The 19,012-nt window shown below is 31.4% G+C and overlaps 2 protein-coding genes and 1 long non-coding RNA gene across 3 annotated transcripts; all 3 read left to right on the top strand.

Moving 5' to 3' along the window:
- The first annotated feature begins 8,756 nt into the window (after nt 1-8,756).
- On the top strand, nt 8,757-9,573 carry LOC136775207 (uncharacterized). The gene is made up of 3 exons (XM_066729781.1): nt 8,757-8,980; nt 9,071-9,217; nt 9,300-9,573. Exons 1-3 carry the CDS (start codon nt 8,757-8,759, stop codon nt 9,571-9,573), a joined length of 645 nt encoding a protein of 214 aa, XP_066585878.1.
- A 667-nt stretch (nt 9,574-10,240) lies between these two features.
- LOC136775206 (uncharacterized) lies at nt 10,241-14,639 on the top strand. Its single transcript, XM_066729779.1, has 6 exons — nt 10,241-10,309; nt 10,435-10,791; nt 12,174-12,345; nt 13,542-13,801; nt 14,243-14,402; nt 14,482-14,639. The coding sequence occupies exons 1-6, from the start codon at nt 10,301-10,303 to the stop codon at nt 14,637-14,639; spliced, it is 1,116 nt and encodes a 371-aa protein (XP_066585876.1). The 5' UTR covers nt 10,241-10,300.
- Nucleotides 11,436-12,055, top strand: LOC136775160 (uncharacterized). Its single transcript, XR_010822907.1, has 3 exons — nt 11,436-11,466; nt 11,577-11,893; nt 11,976-12,055. It is a non-coding gene; the product is annotated as an uncharacterized lncRNA (long non-coding RNA).
- Nucleotides 14,640-19,012: the final 4,373 nt, after the last annotated feature.

The following is a 19,012-nucleotide window of genomic DNA, read 5'->3' as shown; positions in this document are numbered from 1 at the left end:
TTACTCAGTTTTTTCACTCGTTCAATTTATTATCCGTCTTAATTAACATAGTTTGAATCTCAACGATGACACAATAACCACATTATGTTTAGTCTATTCCTTTATTTTAATTTTGAAAATCCGCATAGCTCCATCCTCAGCACAGTGACATTGTAAACACATTACTATAATTTAATCTGAAATAAAATCCCACAAAGTACCACAAAATATTTATATCTTACATTTTATATTATAAAATTTATTGTTATACTTATCTAAAATGTTAAGTCCTTTATATACTTTTAAAAATTATTTTTATGTACATTTTACAAATTTCTTCACTTTATTTATTCACTTATACCATCAGTATATCAGCTGTCAGTAAGATTAAAACTGTCACTTACTCATTATTTCTTTATATTACTTTATAACTTGTGGCATGTACACAGTGGGAAATTGAATCGTGTGTGCTTTTAACTATAGTGTAGTATATCATTTTCCATGTTAAATTACAGAGTGAAAATAGCCGAACCACACACGATTCAATTTCCCACTGTGTACTACGATACAATAATACTAACATTTGTCTTGGCTCACGGACCATGCATTATGTATTTTGACATATTGTCTATATTGCAGCCCCTCTACAGTCTCTACTCTCTGACGTATTTCCGCCGACCAGTAGTATCAGCAGCGACTATAGCGTAGTACCCAAAATAGTACTACGCTATAGGATATGTCGCTTTTGGGGGTACTACGGTAATACCGAAAGTACTACACTTGGCAACCTTGGTCCGGTACTAGGCGACTTCCCACTAACTGTTTCAAATGTTTATATTATAATGTTTTATTATTAATAATGATGATATTAAAATGTTAGTATATTCTTTTAACGTGCGCTTGGCGACCATTCTTACGTTCGCAACGCGGACCCAGCTCCTATTTCTCCCCCTTTCTCCGAAATGAAAAAATTAACTCAAATGTTAGACAATATTTCATTTCTTTCACAATCATTTTCTAAAGAAAACTATTTTATCCTTTTGATGGTATAAAATGTTAACGCTTTTCTTTAGTTTCCATTAATTAGTGTTATTTCCTGACATATATGGAATTGCACATTCTGTTATCGTGTTTCTTTTATGAAATAAATTAATTTTTCGGAATTAAATAATTGTTTAGGGACATAACATCATGAATAAAGGATGGTATGCAACATTTTAAACTCAAATAATCTTTTAGATCCAAAAAATTCTCCGGAATAAAAAGGTCCAAAATCTTGTACAAATATAAAACTCTACATATTTTTTCACCTCTTAGGATTAATTTGTTTAACAATTACTAAAAATCTTTGTATTTTCCCTTTTTGTTATCCTCAGAACTCTACTGTTAGCAGAGAGATGAGACGGGAGATTGCTCATGGCGTGTCAGAAAATAATCCTGAAACGGTGGCGCCACCACTTCAGCGAAAGCATTGCCAGATTAGGAAGCCCGTATGGCCATCTATCGGGACTGATTCGAAGCAACGACAAGCAAAGTTCAGAGAGGGTAAAACAGATCTAAACCAGATAATAATCTGCGAAAAAGATTTTATGTAAAAATATAAAGATTTCATGTATGTAAGGCAACGAAAAACAATTTACAAATAAAGTTAGTGAATACAAAAGCATAGAAGAATATTCGACACTCATATATTACTATGTAGCCTTTCCTAACTCAAATATTATTTATAGATAATTATATTATACTCTTTTCTTCGCATGTATACATTATTACAGAGAGAAAAAAAATATATAAAAATTAAATAGTAAAAATATAATTCATGAAACCATATTTGTTAATCTAATACCATAAATACAAAAGCTATCATATATTTTAATCGGGGAATTGTGAAAGGGAGAGAGAGAGAGAGAGCGCGCGCGGAGAGATAATTACGGTGTTCCAGACAATCTGTTTTAGTTTTATCATTGATGCATCTGCTAAAAAGAGCGTGGAAGAAAAAAAGGTTTTAAACAAAAGTTTTTAAGCTCTTAGAGCTGCATGCGAGGGTACTATCGGTATAACCTTGATTTGCGTTGTTAAAATCACGCGAAGATCACGCTCAATTTTTTAAATGGTACCTAGCTCCTATTTCTTCTTGCATTAGCTCGGAGCTTATTTCGAGAGCTTTCCAAAATCCTCTTTTCATTTTTTTTTTTTTTTATTATATCTAGACGTTTACCAGAAAATTCTGTTTGAAAGTACACGTTGATGAGCGACTATTCGCTTGTAAGCACAGCGTTTTGCTACAACCAAACCCGAAAATATATTCAAGTGGAAGTATCTCCTAAATGAATGGATAAAATAAAAACATGAAAAGGTAATCTTGGAAAGCTCTTGAAATAAATTACGAGTCCATGCAAGAAAAAAATGGAGGGATTAATTTAAAAAATCGATTTAGACCATCGCGTGGCATTAATAAATCAATTCAAGGTTACAGTGATAATGCGTACAAATGCAGCTTAAGGACCCTACAAGTTTTGTCGGAAACGTTTGTCTCTCCCGTGCTCTATTTGCGAAATATTAGAGTGGGACGTTTGGTCTAAAACACCCGGTATTACTTTGTCGGACTTCTCTTCCACTCATCGTATGTATTGAATGCACACATATGGATTCGTGTATTTATGCATAAAAGAGCTAATACGCTGCAGGATAATTTAAGTCCTGCCTACAGACCGACCAATGAAATTAAAATTATGGTGTGATATAACACGACTATGATAATCATGCAAACAATGATTGCTAAGAATTCATAAAATATTTTGCAAGTTTAAATACATTTTAGTGAAAGGGTTTTGCAAATTCAATATTGTCCTGTTACATGTTTTTTATCTCATTGTTTTCTCGTTGCGTGAGCTTAATTATAGTCTATGTATATTTTTTTACAAATTAAATTTTTTATGTATATAGACTTCTCGAGTAAGCTGCAGCTTAACCAAAATCATTTTTGTTTGACGGTTGGAGAGATAGGGACGAGAGCATGACTTTGTATATGTGAATTAATATTCATATCTCAAATGGGTATGTATACATCAGTTTAGAAAGCAATGGAGTTTCGAGAAAACTGTATTATTCACGCTCCCATTTTTTTCATATATCCTATTGATGTGTTCTTCTTTACACAGAATCAATCAAAACCTTTCGCGATACAATACTAATGATATTTAGGTTTTGTCTGATGGATTATAAATTAAAAATTTAAATAACTATCTATAAATTCGTTCAAAATGCATATTTCCAATTATTGGTGCATTAATATATATATATAACAGTTGAATTCGTGTAATCAATAAAAAAAATCATTACTCCACTTTGTTTAAATGGATACGTATCAATTGGGCGTAAGAAAAATTGAAAGTAATAGCTGCATAGTTTCTCTAGAAAATATTTACATTATATGCAAGGAAATTAATATTTGGCGAAATTAATGTTGAATAAATACACAAACTAGAGCCATTCATGTACTTATACTATACACACTAACATAATTTGAAAAGTCTCAGTTTCATAAATATGTATACATATACGCCTATCAGAACTTTTTCATTACTACTGAATGAATATCACCCTTTACGTGTTTTTTTATGTGACGTAGATATTTAGTAATAAAATTTTTATTATATACATACAGGATTGTTATGCACCGCGGAAATATTAAAATATTCTTCTATGCTTTTGTATTCACTAACTTTATTTGTAAATTGTTTTTTGTTGACTTACATACATGAAATCTTTATATTTTTACATAAAATTGATCAGGTTTAGATCTGTTTTACCCTCTCTGGACTTTGCTTGTCGTTGCTTCCAATCAGTCCCGATAGATGGCCATACGGGCTTCCTAATCTGGCAATGCTTTCGCTGAAGTGGTGGCGCCACCGTTTCAGTAGTGGGATTCTGTAACTCTTAACGACAACTTTCGGTATCGTTAAGTCCAGTTACCGACAGAAATCGCTAAGTGCGATTCTGTAACTCAGAGTCAGCGATGATTGTCGCTTGTAATGTCGGTACTGTCGGTAACCTACCGAATCCTACCGAATAAACGTACCTTTCCTTTTTAAGAAAACTCTCAGTTCAATCTTAGTTAAGCGACGGAGTTACGAACAATTGAAGTTAATATAAATTGTACTAAACCGAATCATTTAGCTGAGAATTGATATTTCACTGAGTTTTTTATTGAAAGGAAAACTAATAATATCGTTGTAACTTAACAACGACCGAGATAGATGTCGCTAGAGGTTCAGCGGTACTAATATAAAATTTATCCGACGAATAACTTTAATAAACCTTTGCTTTTCCTTGCACGCATTCCACCAAAAACCCACAATGCTCGTAATAAATAATATATACCACATCAACTATTATATTGTGAGTGTTTTTGGCCTCAAGTGGGTCAAACCCCTTAACGACAGCTGTCGGTATCGCTAACTACCGACAGTTATCGCTTGCGCTAACGAATGAGCGATTCTGTAACTTTAGCTTTACGACAATAGTCGGTGCAACTCATATTTGTACGATAACGATAAAATTCGTTAAGGTTCTAGGGAAGCTGGTAATATTGGTGTATTAATACCAACCGAAATAGGAATTTTTGTGTTACTTGACTATATCATTTTTGACTATAGCAATTCTTACTATAGCAAAATTATCATATTTTATTTAAAAGAAGTATTAAAACGTAAGTATATTTTAATTAAAATAAGTATTAAAAATTAATGTTTTAACATTTTTTTGAGTTAGACAATGTACAGTTAGTGCCTGTGTGCTATAGTTAAATAATACAATTAATTCTATATTTTAGAGAAAACCTCTGCATATATATATATATTTATTTTTAAATATAAAAATTGGAAAAATATTAAATTTTATTTCCTACGATTTTTACTGTAAGCCTTAATTTATAAAGAAAATTTATTGTAAGTACTTTTTTGTGATTTCTAAATATTAATTTAAGAAATATTTGTGACATTTATTATATTTACTTTCTCGGTAAACATCTACCGACGCCTATCACGGTCGTCGTTAAGTTAACGATAGAATTCGGTAGCGACCGCCATTTTTAACACCAATTATCGAAAACTTTGTGTTACAGAATCGCTCTTAGCGATATCTCTCGGTAACTCGATTCAATTACCGAAAGTTGTCGATAACTAGTTACTGAATCCATATAGACGGAAGTTACAGAATCGCTCTTTTCGTTACTGCAAGCGACAACTATCGGTAGTTAGCGATACCGATAATCATCGCTGGGAAGTTACAGAATCCCAGCACAGGATTATTTTCTGACACGCCATGAGCAATCTCCCGTCTCATCTCTGCTGTTAGTCATTCCACTTATTGCATAAGGCTTTTCTCTCAGAAACGCTAGTCAGCGGTTCTCACGCTTACTGCCTTATGCTATTCTATCCTTTCCAAAATACACCCTGTATTTAATTATAAACCATCAAATCCGTTCTTTTTGAGAGAAATTTCATTTCCTTTCTTTAGTAGCTGTTACTAAGTTTTTCAAATGAATCTTCGACATTTTTCAACGTATTTATTTATTTCTGGTTTAAAATTACTCATAGAACTTTTCTTGAGGGCGCTATAGCGTCCTTTTTTTCAATATTACTAAAATATTTTCAAATATATTATTGTTTATATTTATTATAAAAAATAAAATGGTTTTAATGAAATTCTGAGCCTATAACGATCTTAAGCACTGTTAAACGAGTAAATTCAAACTCTACTAAAAAATAAATCTAGGTAGAAGAAAACCTGCAATGAGTGCAATTACCCATACAGCACACATGATTAAAAGTTGATATATAGACATCTTTTAGTCATCCAATTGACTAAAAGACACCTAAAAGATGTCTTTATAACATTTGATGTTTTCTGGTAGTCTATTATCTCAATTAGCCGGCCAGTGAGTCCTCACTCGTATATGAACAGTCGCAGGGTGGGTAATTATTAGTCCGTAAGAGCAATAAATAAAGCAATTTACCCTAACATCAAAAAGTCGGCTTAGAGTTGACTATATGCCGACGTTTGAAAAGTTGACTAGCTGATGAAGCTGACTGAAAGTCATCTATAAGTTGGCTTTAAGTCGACTATAAATCAACAATGTCTGACTGTAAGCCGATTTATGAAAGTTGACTTTAAGACGACTTATGATAGCTGATTTTAAGTCGACTTATACTAGTCGCCTCTAAGCTTACTTATGACAGTTGAATTTTTAGGTTATCATGTGCCGTGTTTCAAAATTCACTGCCAGTACTACAGATACTGAAATTTATACATTTTATGTCTAGCATCTTATAGATATGATAGTACTAATAGTACTGCCAGTGAATTTTATAATATATTAAATTTAAACTGATTACTATAATAAATTTAAATTTATTTTCATTATATATTATATATTATAAACACAAGAATTATTAACTGAATTTGGTAACAGAAACATATATAAATATATATATAGTATACTGTACAGCGAAAATTGACTTGCAGGCGGTATTTACAAGTTGACTTGAAGTCAACTGGTAAATGCCAACCTCAAGTCAACTTTTAATAGTTGACATAGAATTTGACTAGAAGAGTCAACTTACAGTCGACAATTACAAGTTGACTTCAGGTTGACTAATAAAAGGCGACTTTCAGTCAACTTTTAGTTAAGTTTGCTGTTAGGGTAACTTCAATGGGGTAGCCTCGTGTAACACTAAGAAAAAATAGTAGTTATTTTGGAATAAGATTAAAAAATAATGAAATATTGTGATGTGGCCAGTTCTATGCGTATTGATATCGTCACCAAACATAAGTATAAAGATTTTCCGCACACTCTCGGATATACCATCCTGAGTTAATACCGGAAATCACATAAATATTCGATAATTGTAATATTATGGCCCTCTATCACTTGCAATTCTATGAGCATGTTAGAGTAAGATTTTACAGTTCAAGGTGAAAGGAAGCTCCAGAATCACCTCGGAATACCGCCACAAATAAAAGGTTACAAAACTCATTTATTCAACCACTTCCGTTTCATGTCGATAACGACATATATTATTTAATTTTGTATTGTACCGTGCTTTTTAGCTTAAATTTTGTAAAGTGTTCGCTCTATAAATTAAACTCTCTGTACGGTGTGTCGATCTGAGTGGGGGCCTTGCCACTCCTTCTTCTCCTCCATCACCAACCCAGGGGAAGACTGCGTTATCGGAAAAATCATCGGAAAACATACCGCAATTTCGTCTTTTTGCTACGGACTTACGAGGAATTTCGGCCTGCTGAAGGGTAACATCTGGACTTGAGAAGATATACCGAAGTCAGGGTGCGAGAGGAGCTGCATCTGAACAATAATAGAGCTATCGTGGAGTCCTCCAAATTTAAGGAATAATTGCATCAGAATGGGCTATCGTCACTTGCTCATACTCTCCTGCGGCTTTTATCCATCGCTGGTTCGCGAACGGCGACAGCCTCAACTTCACATTACTGATGAAGTTGACGAAAATATTTAAAGTCGTTCAGGATGGAGACTTACTCCTGGCGACGGAAAGAAGAGAAAACGAGCTATCGACCAGGATCACATAATATCCTGGATCCTCGTGAATATTCGGAAGTACGATCGATATCCGAATCTTTTAATCAGTAGGTGGGGATGATTGAAATTTACCATAATCACTGTCCTACATACTAGCGGCAAACTGTATATACAGGGTTTTATCCTAACAGCGGAGCATAGGAAATTCGTATTAGTTGACTATAGCACTCGGAATGATCGAATCTGAGAGCGCTGATTGGTCAATATTACGTAGTACCAACAGATAATAAGCCGTTACCAATAGTTGGATACCAAAAATGAGATTCATCCGCCATATTGGTGTGGAGAAATGTTTACAAGCTAATCCTAGCAGAAAGAGGTGTAAAATGGAGAAATGTCAAATGTTGTCGTTACTAAAGTAAAAATTGAATGCTTTGAATGGAAAGTTCGAATATTCTTACTTTCCATTCATTATTTTCCATTTTTACTTTAGTAACCTCACTATTTGACATTTTTTCATTTCACACCCCTTTCTGCTACAACTAGCATGTAAACACTTCTCCACTCCAAAATGGCGAATGGGTCTCATTTTTCTTATTCATCTATTGGTAACGGACCATTTCATGTTGGCACCACATGATATTGACGAATCAGCGCTCTCAGAAACCATCATCCTGAGCGCTATAGTCAACTAACACGAATCTCCTATATGACGCCGTTAGAGATAAACCCTGTATAGCTAACAGAGTATGAGATCTCCGGATTGCATGAACCGATTTTGATGTTCATGGGCTCAAATGAAAGCTTGTTTAAAACCATTTTAAGAAAAGCTTTGCTTAAATCATGATAATGGATTATTCAAAAGAAAAATCGGTTTGAAAATTAGGACAGTCAAACATGCTGTATAAGAGAGTAGTGCCAAGGTTGCCAAGTGTAGTACTTTCGGTACTACCGTAGTACCCAAAAGCGACGTATCCTATAGCGTAGTACTATTTTAGGTACTACGCTATAGACCGTGTTCCGTTTTTAACTGTAAGTACTACAGTGTGACGTCATTATAGTAAGCTACAAGCTGCGTTCCGTTTTAAATATTGTTACTGTAAGTGAAATTAAAAATTTTAAACGGAACGTGTTTTTAGTACTACTGACACTACGGCCTGATGACGTGCTGATAAATAAATTAAAGCTGAATTCTAGTTCCTCTGGTTGACCTAAGAAAATGAATTCTGCAGTGACAAAAGTTCTTGTCGTGAATGGAGTTAATGAAATTGCAAATTTATTAAACTCCGATACAACTGATAGTAATTCAGATGATGAAGATTTATTTTTTATCAGAATTAAGAAAATAGATCGCTCTGATTATTCTATGCGGGTACGAATCAGAAACTACGTAACAGAGGTGGTTTCTTCTTATTCTGAAAATGAATTTAAATCTCACTTTCGGTAATTATTTATTATATAAAATTTGTAAATTAGTAATATTATTTGAAAGGTTATATAAACGTATTTATGTAATACCCTTTAATTTATTAGAATCACAATGAATACATTCCACTTTCTTTTGGAGTTATTAACTCCAAATTTAAGCAGAAGAAGCGAGCGATGTGGCCGTCATCCTCTGTCCCCAGAAAAGCAATTACTGATTGTATTATGGGTTATGGCGACTCCAAATTCATTGAGGTGATAAATTTTTATGAGCAATTATATAATATAGTACCAACATGAATGCTCATATAAAAACAGTATTATTTTAAATTGTTAGGTGCATCAGTGACAGGTTTGGAGTGGGAAATGCAACTGTATGGCGCAGTACAAGAAGAATAGTTAATGCTTTGTATTCATTAGTAAATATATTTATAAAATGGCCATCAAAGGAAGAAGCTAAAGAAACGTGGCAAAAAATAAAAGAGAGGCTTGGTTTTCCAAAAGTCATTGGCGCTATTGATGGCACCCACATTAAGATTGCTGCGCCTAAAGAAAATCATGAAGCCTACATCAATAGAAAAGTTATTAATAACTATTGGGTATGTAATTGAGTGAATAATGCGATCAAGCATTCCTTTATGAATGGAATGTTATTTATTATATTTAACTTAAATACATATTGAAACCAATCTCAAAAGAAACTCTTCTATTCTTTTATACGCCATACAACCGTGAGGTCTTATCCACCATTATATACTTTAATGTTCTACTCTACTGCCCTCTACTTCCGCTCGATAGAGAGCGCTGTACGCTACTTAAACCTATTTTTGGCGCGTAGTATAAATTGCTCTATTTCAACACCCCTCCTCAATTTATACATTGTTAATAACAATTTACATAAAGTGTAAACCATTTAATACTTATCTATCATTCCTATCTTTCTAATATTCTTGACAAACAGTTCTGCGCTAAGTCCTTTTGTAAGAATATCAGCCTTCTGATCATCGGTAGGAACATAAATTATTTTTAGCACATTATTCTTACATAAGTCTTTTACAAAGTTATATTTTATATCAATATACTTTAGACGATTTTTATCCCAGTTCTTTATCGCACTAATACAGGATTGATTATCCTCATATATAATAGCAGGTAGATCAACTTTAATTTCTATCTCTCTGAACAATTGAATAATCCATAAAAATTCACAAATTGCCATTGCCAATGCAATAAACTCTGATTCTGTTGTCGAAAGTGACACCAATGATTGTTTCAGGTAAAACATTCAAAAATCAATGTAATTTAGTTTTTTACTGTTGATTTCAAGTTGTGGCCATTATGACAGAAGTTAGTAATTTATTTTATAATATTTTAACTTTTTACTAATTCCGTCTTCAACAATTTATCTAAATATTATTCTAACCATATTTTCTCAATTGCATATAATGAAAGTATAATTGAATGAATTGCAGAATTATTATGTAATTATTTGGGATCAATTCTGCTCCGTTGTCCCTTATAAATGGCTAAATTTATCCAAGAAGTCATGTATGTTCCCTGTAGGACAAAAAAATTTAACGAAAGCTATACAGAAACGACTGACTCCTGGAAAAAATTGGATTTGTTATAAATTTAAAAAGGTCTTGGGACCGTACGCTTCTTTTGAAATAGCTCGAAATGCGGAAAAAACATGTATTGATATTTCAAGTTCAGATGATTTAAAATTAAATGCCTTGTCCAGCATAGAAATGGAGAGTTTACCCATAAAAAGATTGACAAAAAAAAGGAAATTTTACGACGATGATTACGACTATGGCGATCCAGAACCTGTAAGTGAGTCTGAAACGGATAATGATAAAAAGAATCGTAAGTTTTATTAGTTTATGTATTATTAATGAAAATAATAAATTCAACATAACAGTCTTGCTTATTTCATATAATATATACGCAGGAATACAAAAAATTGGAAATGTTTAAAATATTATAGAGAAATAATATGACTTTTACTCTTTCGAAATATTTTCAAAATATTTGCTACTCCGCTTATTTGTAATTGAACTATTATAATGACCTCGAAAGTTATCTACAAAGATAATATTAGCAATGTAGTTTTTTGAAATGCTTGGAGTACTGAAATATCGATTTATATATTACCAAATATTTGTAATCACACAGTTTACAAATATTGATTTGGATTTTCACATACTTTAAGATTTCTAGAAACTATTGTAATTTGTCAGAAACATACGATGTAATTCAGAACTATCATACCCTTGGTATAGACCACATGCCTAGCTATCGCAATTGCATTTGAGAATGTATCTGAATAAAAGATCTATTGATAATTTAATAGTATCAAGTAGGATATACAATATTTTAAAATTTATTTGTTTTCAAATTACTATAACGTTGCAGGAAAAATTGAAATGCCTAAGTCGCTTTCACTACCTTCGTCAAATTATCAGCCCCGGATAATAATGAACAAATTACATGAACTTCAGCAGGTAAATACTACACTATTATTTGTAGTAATAATAGTTGCAACAAATTAATTTGTTCATGTAATTTTTTATCTATTCAGTTTTAACTTGCATTATTGATTTTATTTTATTAGGCAAAAAAGAATAATGTGAGGAAACCAATCCCTTTAAAACAGAATATATCAGTGTTTTCAACCAATCCACAAGTATCCAAGGCGATTGAAAACACCAGTATGCTTAATCATAAAGCTGTGGATAATGATTCCCCAAATGGTTCAAATGCTTCATTTCATTCGTGTTCATTGCTTAAACAGAAATTAAATTTAATTTAAAAACAACTTTTAACAAAATTTGTTTAATTTTATAGAAACTGATGACTGCAGTGCTCTTAGAGCGAACACCGATGAAAATGTGTGTAGTTTGTTACCTGCACAACATAACATCACTTCAAGTAAGCATATTTCATTTTGATGACATTAATTCAGTTACTCTGAAGTTAATCAATTCTTATTTTAATGTCGTTAAAAATACAGGTTTTACGAATTCTGTTCTTTCTTTTCCAAAGAATAATAATCAGCGGTTAAACCGAATAAGCGAATCAGTTAGACTTGAGCAGGTTAACACAATATATATGAATTGTGGAAAATTAAAATTTCGAAAATATTTTTCTTAATTTGCAATCATATTATTTTCATTAAAAAATTTAGAGTTTGTATAATTTTTATAATTAGATGGAGGAGAATAGTGGACAGATGGAAAGACCATCATCTATCTCCGCACCAGCTTTTCCACCCTCATATCAGGAATGCGAGGAAGATTCAAACAACTTTAATTTAAATGAGGCTACGAATGACAATGAAAGTATACATAGTCTAGTTTCTGAACAAGAAACTGGAATTTCAAGTAAGTATATTTTATCTAATCATATAAGATTTATGAAAAATGTAAAAAATAGTATTTTTACTATATGCTTCCCGTTCGGAATGGTAACTTTGGTTTAATCATTTTGTTTGTAATTTTTATACTTTCGGATATAATCTACATATTAATTTTTATTAGCTCTATGTGTTTAGTTTTTCAGGGCCAATCAGCTAATTACTTTTCACAAAATTAACACGCTGCGTATATAAACCTGAATCTTTCATGTCTTGGCTAAAACAAGCAAATCGCTATTCTCAGACTTAACCGTTGTTTCATTTATTCAGCAGAAACTATGAAAAAATGTATTTTTTAACGATTTTATGATTGATATATGAAACAGAAGGTTTGGCATATTGTCCTGATTTTTTCCTGAAATTCCTGCACTAATGGATAAAATGAAAAAAGAACAGGACGCAAAAGATCCAGGTTTGCTGACGGTAGATGCCGTAAAAATATTTGTTGACGAAGGGTTAATATTACTATATGTATAAGCAATTATAATACTTATTTGATACTACATCCGGCTACTGCGATATTTTCTAATAATTAATGATCGAATGACATATTACGTGCAAATATTTAATTTTTATTGAATAGCGCAGCTTCGTAAAACACAAACAGATAAAATTTGAACTCTTATCAGAAACAGAATTTGTGCCTATTAATATAATTCAGGCAATAAGTTCTGTTTAACACTGTAACTATAGAAGGTATCAATTTTTATTATAAGACCAATCTGAAGCACATTTCAACTTTTACTTAAAAAGTTAATATAGCAAAATTTGGTATATATGCTAGGTACGAAGTTAAAAGGAATTTTATAGTCTAGGTCATTTTAAAGGACAAATCCAGTATACACAGTTAATCCATTCCATGAATAATTTATTAATATTCAATGAGATAAAAATTGCATGTTAATAATCGGTTTGATGAAAGGCTTATTGTATCAGATAGAAGGCTTTATTCTTTTAAGAGAGAATAGTCGCCATACAGCAAAAAAGAAAAAGAAACGGGTAGTAAAAAGTTTACGAATGAGTACAAATGTATAAGTATGTTACATAATTACGTATGCACACACACAATCACCCATCCATAGGAATTGCTTTTCAACAATGCATATTCTCAATTATAACTTTTTAAATATGAAACAACGGCTCGACATAATTTTTTTGTTACAGGCAACTTAATCGTAGATATTAGGAGATTGCACAATGACTTTAATTTATTTCGGGCAGAACTAAAAAAATCATTGAACACACAGAGTAAGATTTTGACGGAAATGTTAGCCCTTATGCATGACGATACTAGAAGAAACGATATTCAGACTACAAATGACACAATGGGCTTTCTATTGCCTGATTTTCCTATACAAAGCATTGAAGATTATATAAAGTTTGAAAAACAATTGCAGGAAGATAATGAAATTCGTAAACTTTTTGTAAGTATTACAAATAGATTGTTGACTCGAAATGTGGAGTCAAGTTAAGTACAACAATATGCTTAGAAAAGTTTTGAAAATTTCCTGCAGATCCTAACTATTATGCTTCTAATATGAATGGGAATCTAGGCTTGGAATCTGGATTGTTGAAGACTATCAACAATCTTTCAACAGATTTTTTATCATTCTTAAAAATATTGCCGACAGGCTTTGACAGAATAGACTCCAAGACCAGATATCCTTCCATGCCGGAAAAAGAATAGCTGGGATTTTTAATATATATTTCAAATTATACTAGGGATTATATTTTTGTAATTTTTCCTTGTTCAGAACAATATTCAATTTTTAAAGTTTTACTGCTACCTTTATCTAAATTATGCTCACTTAAACAATTATTGCATATTTTAATAACTCATTGTTAAATTTATTTTTCTTTTATAGGCTAGTAAAATAAAAAGGATCGGTGGTAATACTATTCAAAAAGTAGTTGCAAATATTTTGAATTTTGCGATTTCCTTAGAAGTGGGTCATAAGCTTACATGGACAGGATGCAATGGTTCAACGAAAATGGAAGGATCCACTTTTGCTAATATCATCGTGGGTGAATAATCTCTTCAATTGAAATTGTTTTACTTATATCATGAAAACTTGATTTTTTTGTAAACTCTTCTATTTCATAGGATCAGTATTTCAACAAAGTGACCTTGGTCATACTGCAACAAGCACTGGTGTTATCAAACACATTAAAAGCTGGCTCCAACATGCAGGAGATAAGTTACGATATAGACAGAAAAAATTGGATAGGACGAATTGCGCACTTAATTCATCTAGAAATTAATAAAATAATGAGCTTCATGACAATGTCTTACTACTCTTTTTTCTCATTAGTATTATAAAGTTTCTTATTTTACGAATGATAATAATTGAAAAACTAATTTTATTTTCAATAAGAAACAATATTTTTTATGTAATTTGTATCCTTATATAGAAATTTGCGTATATAAGCTCAATTGTACTGTCCTATATTTAAGTAGGTTAAATGATATTCAAAAATAAAATACGTTAAATTGACAGTAAAGAAGATCTTTCAATTACTAGAATATTTGAACTATTAATTTCTTTAGTACTTTGGTTAATATATAGAACATATAGTCGAGGCGAGATTGTGGATATTCATGCATTAGCGCTGTGATTTTGGAAATGAAGAAGCGGGCGATATATATTTAACAACTTAAATGTTTATTATTATAATAACAAAATATTAATTATTCGTTTAGTTCGATATGCATAAACACAGCAGTAGTCAATAAATGTCCACAATCTTTAAATCTTCGATAATTTTAACATATATTTCAGGCTTATTTAAAAGGTTATACTTTAAGCTTGATCAAGTATCGGAAATTTGTTCACTTTTCAGCTGTTTACTATAGCCTTTAATATGAAATCACAATTACAGACCATATTAAACAGCTCAAAAGCGAACAAATTTCCAAGATTTGATCTACCCGAAAGAATAATCTCTTAAATAAGCCTGAAATATATCTTAAAGTTATCGTGGGGCTTTCATTTAGTCTTCTAAAAAATATTTCTACGTGTTCAAAAATGTCTTATTGTTATCTGAAACAGTTATCTTAAATTTATCTAATATACCTCTTATGCAAGACAACTTTACATGTTGCATAAGACATCATTTAGAAATCCTTTAAACAACTTTGCAATATTTTGCAAGATATCTTCAGACATCTTAAGAATCCCATCAGATTTCTAAAAGTTATCTTTTTGTTTATTGGGTTGTGGGATTTTGTTTCAGATTAAATTATAGTAATGTGTGTTTACTGTATCACTATTGAGGATGGAGCTATGTGGATTGAACGTTAAAACCAAAAGAGTAGATTCACCATAATCTGGTTACTGTGTCATCACTGAGGATCAAATTGTGTTAATTGAGATGAATATTAAAATAAAGAAGCTGATAGATTAGATATATAATATAACATGTAAGATATTTCCCAGTACTTTGTGGGATTTTATTTAAAATTAATAAATGTAAAATAAATATTTGTTTCTTATTACAATTGTATCTATATTAATTACTATATGTTGCAATCTATTAAAATTAAACCTTTGCTTTTATTAGCAAACTAATAGTTCCACACGGCAGTGATGACAGAATCAAGCTTTTAGCAACAAAAATGAAAATAAGCGCTAGCCAGCAGCAGTATAGAAAATTTGAAGGGAAGCGGTACAAACACAGCTATGCCTGGTCAGCATAGGTGTGATTTGGACTTCAAACAACATTGGCTTTAGAAGAAGAGTGACTACTGCTAATCGTGACATTTTGCGTGTCATCTGTGTCAAGTGATGCTGCGTTTACCCAAAAACTCAAAGCAAATAAAAATGCTTTTCCTAAATTGGTTTTTAATTTTTATAAAATGCTCATATATAGCCATTAATTATAATTATATTTAGTAATAAATACAAAAAATGCGTTCTTGTTATAACAAATTATGAGTTCAGGTATAATAATCTCAATGTTTTTATATTAATCTATTAACAAATGCATTTTTTTATTTATTATTGAGTCCAATAAGTTAATGGTTATTAAAAAAAAAATTCTTGTAATAAAAAAAAAATGAAAAAATTTTAAACTTCACCAAGTCTCGAACCCGAGCCCACCGCAACTACAAACGGCAACTATACCGCCTGCGCTACAGCGCTCGCTTGCTATACCAAGAACAAAACAGCCTTTCAACGACTGACTACAATTCTTTCATTAAATCGTCATAAACGATCAAGAATTAGCTGTAATAATAAATACATTTATCTACACAGCATTATTGCACTAAATTTATTATGTTTTTAATTTGAAGCATACATTTTGCATACAGATACGATAGTTTAAGGGTAACTATTCAGTACTCTAAATACATTAAGCTGTTCATATGCTCCATTGTCATAAAATAATTAAGTAATATTATAATATGTTACGCGTGTAATGGAATAATTTATGATAGATAAGCATATGAACAGCTTAATGTATTTAGAGTACTGAATAGTTACCCTTAAATTATCATATCTTCATGCAAAATTTATGCTTCAAATTAAAAACATAATAAATTTAGTGCAATAATGCTATGTAGATAACTGTATTTATTATTACAGCTAATTCTTGATCATTTATGACGAATTAATGAAAGAATTGTAGTCAGTCTTTAAAAGACTGTTTTGCTCTCGGTATAGCAAGTGAGCGCTGTAGCGCAGGCGGTAAGGTTTCCGTTTGACATGCGGTGGGGTCGGGTTCGAGTCTTGGTGAAGTTTAAAATTTTTTCATTTTTGTTTTTATTACAAGGATTTTTTTTAATAACCATTAACTTATTGGACTCAATAATAAATAAAAAAATGCATTTGTTAACAGATTAATATAAAAACATTGACTTTATTTACCTCAACTCATTTGTTATAATAAGAACGCATTTTTTGTATTTATTACCAAATCTAATTAATTAATGGCAAATTCGAGCATTTTATACAAATTAAAAACCAATTTAGGAAAAGGATTTTGATTTTTTTTATTCACTTATACCATAAGTACCTCAGCTGTCAGACAGATCAAAGCTGTCACTTACTACTTATTTCTTTATTACACTTTATTTTTCAGTTTATACTAACATTTGTCTTCGTTCACGCCGTTTACGGTGACAGGCTGTGAATAAAATATATACAATTTTTGATATATTACATTCTGCATTTAAGATGGCGACCTGTCTACTTTCTGACGTATTTCCGCTGGCCGTATACTTCGTGCAGTCTGCATTCCTTATATCAAAATTCACTTACTATAGAGCGTAGTACTATTCTCAAGATGGCGGACTTGACAACCTTGAGTAGTGCCTCGACGGCCGTATATACATGTCATTATCTACTTTTATATGTACATACTTGCCGTCGAGACACTACCGTGTCTCTTGATTAACCGATATGCCAAAAACAAATAATGCTATAGAAGGATGGCATAATTCATTTGTTGCTCTGCTTCAAGGACACCACTCAACAATTTGTAAATTTATTGATGCATTGAAAAAAGAACAAGGATGTTTATTTAAAAATGGATCAAATAAAAGCACATCCTTCAAACGATAAAAAATTTTCACGAAAAATATATAATAATACTGCCGAAAATATTAAAACTATAGTAAGTCAATGGAAACAAATTTCATTAGTGGATTTTCTATTAGGCATTTCATATAATATTAAATTACGAAAAGTATAAGTAATATATATTTTAATCATGTTCCAATTTCTAAATTTCAATGTTAAAAAATCATAATATTCCTAATTAAAAACAAAATAATAACAAAATTAAAACTGAAAAAAAAGATAAAATCAAAATAAACCCAAAAAAAATGAAATACAACAAAGATCTACCTCCTCGCGGTGTATTCTGGAATAAAACAAAACATGCTTTATTTTTTTTCTATTGACACAAATAATATGAAATTTTCAATTTCATTATAAATAGAAAAAGGTTAGACGAATTAAATCTTAATTTTGGGTATTAGCATTTTCATTTGATTAAGAGTCATAGTTTTAATCGTTACATAAAATGAGAGAATAAAATTTTTCGATGTTACTGTTTTACATGTTAAGGGTTTTGAAATTATTATTTCGAGTTTACGATTTTCGAAGTACCATTTATTTCGAGGAAATGGTCTTTCGAGGTAAAAACTTCGAGGAAATGGTTTTCGAAATCATGCCTTTCGAGGTGAAGTCGTAGAACCAGGAAATCTAACTGCCAATATGGTATTATGCACTCCATTAAAAAATTTAATCGAAGTACAAGCCACTGAACTCATACGACCAGCAACCTTACTCTTTGATACTGGAGTCGACGTCTCCATAATTAAAAAAAAAGTTCCACGAAAAGAAACGATAGCAGACAAAACTCCGATTACGTTAACAGGGGAATAAGTGGTACACCTGTGAAGACGCTGCGATCAGTTTATCTACATATAAAAGTTGGAAAACCTATTATAACTCATAAATTCCAAATAGTACCAGATACCTTTTCACTAACAGCTGACGAATTAATCGGTATGGATTTCTGGAAAAGAAACAGCTTTCATTACGAGGACGTACCTTTGACAATGCTAAGACACACCTGACCAATGAAGCAAGTAGTATCACGTACCGTATCACTAAAACTGAGATCTG

The sequence above is a fragment of the Prorops nasuta genome, unplaced genomic scaffold, assembly GCF_024137725.1.
Source record: "Prorops nasuta isolate Cenicafe-Biocafe unplaced genomic scaffold, Cenicafe_Pnas_1.2 PNAS00007, whole genome shotgun sequence".
NCBI classification, from domain to species: Eukaryota; Metazoa; Arthropoda; class Insecta; order Hymenoptera; family Bethylidae; genus Prorops; species Prorops nasuta.
This window is presented reverse-complemented; position numbering and strand designations above follow the sequence as displayed.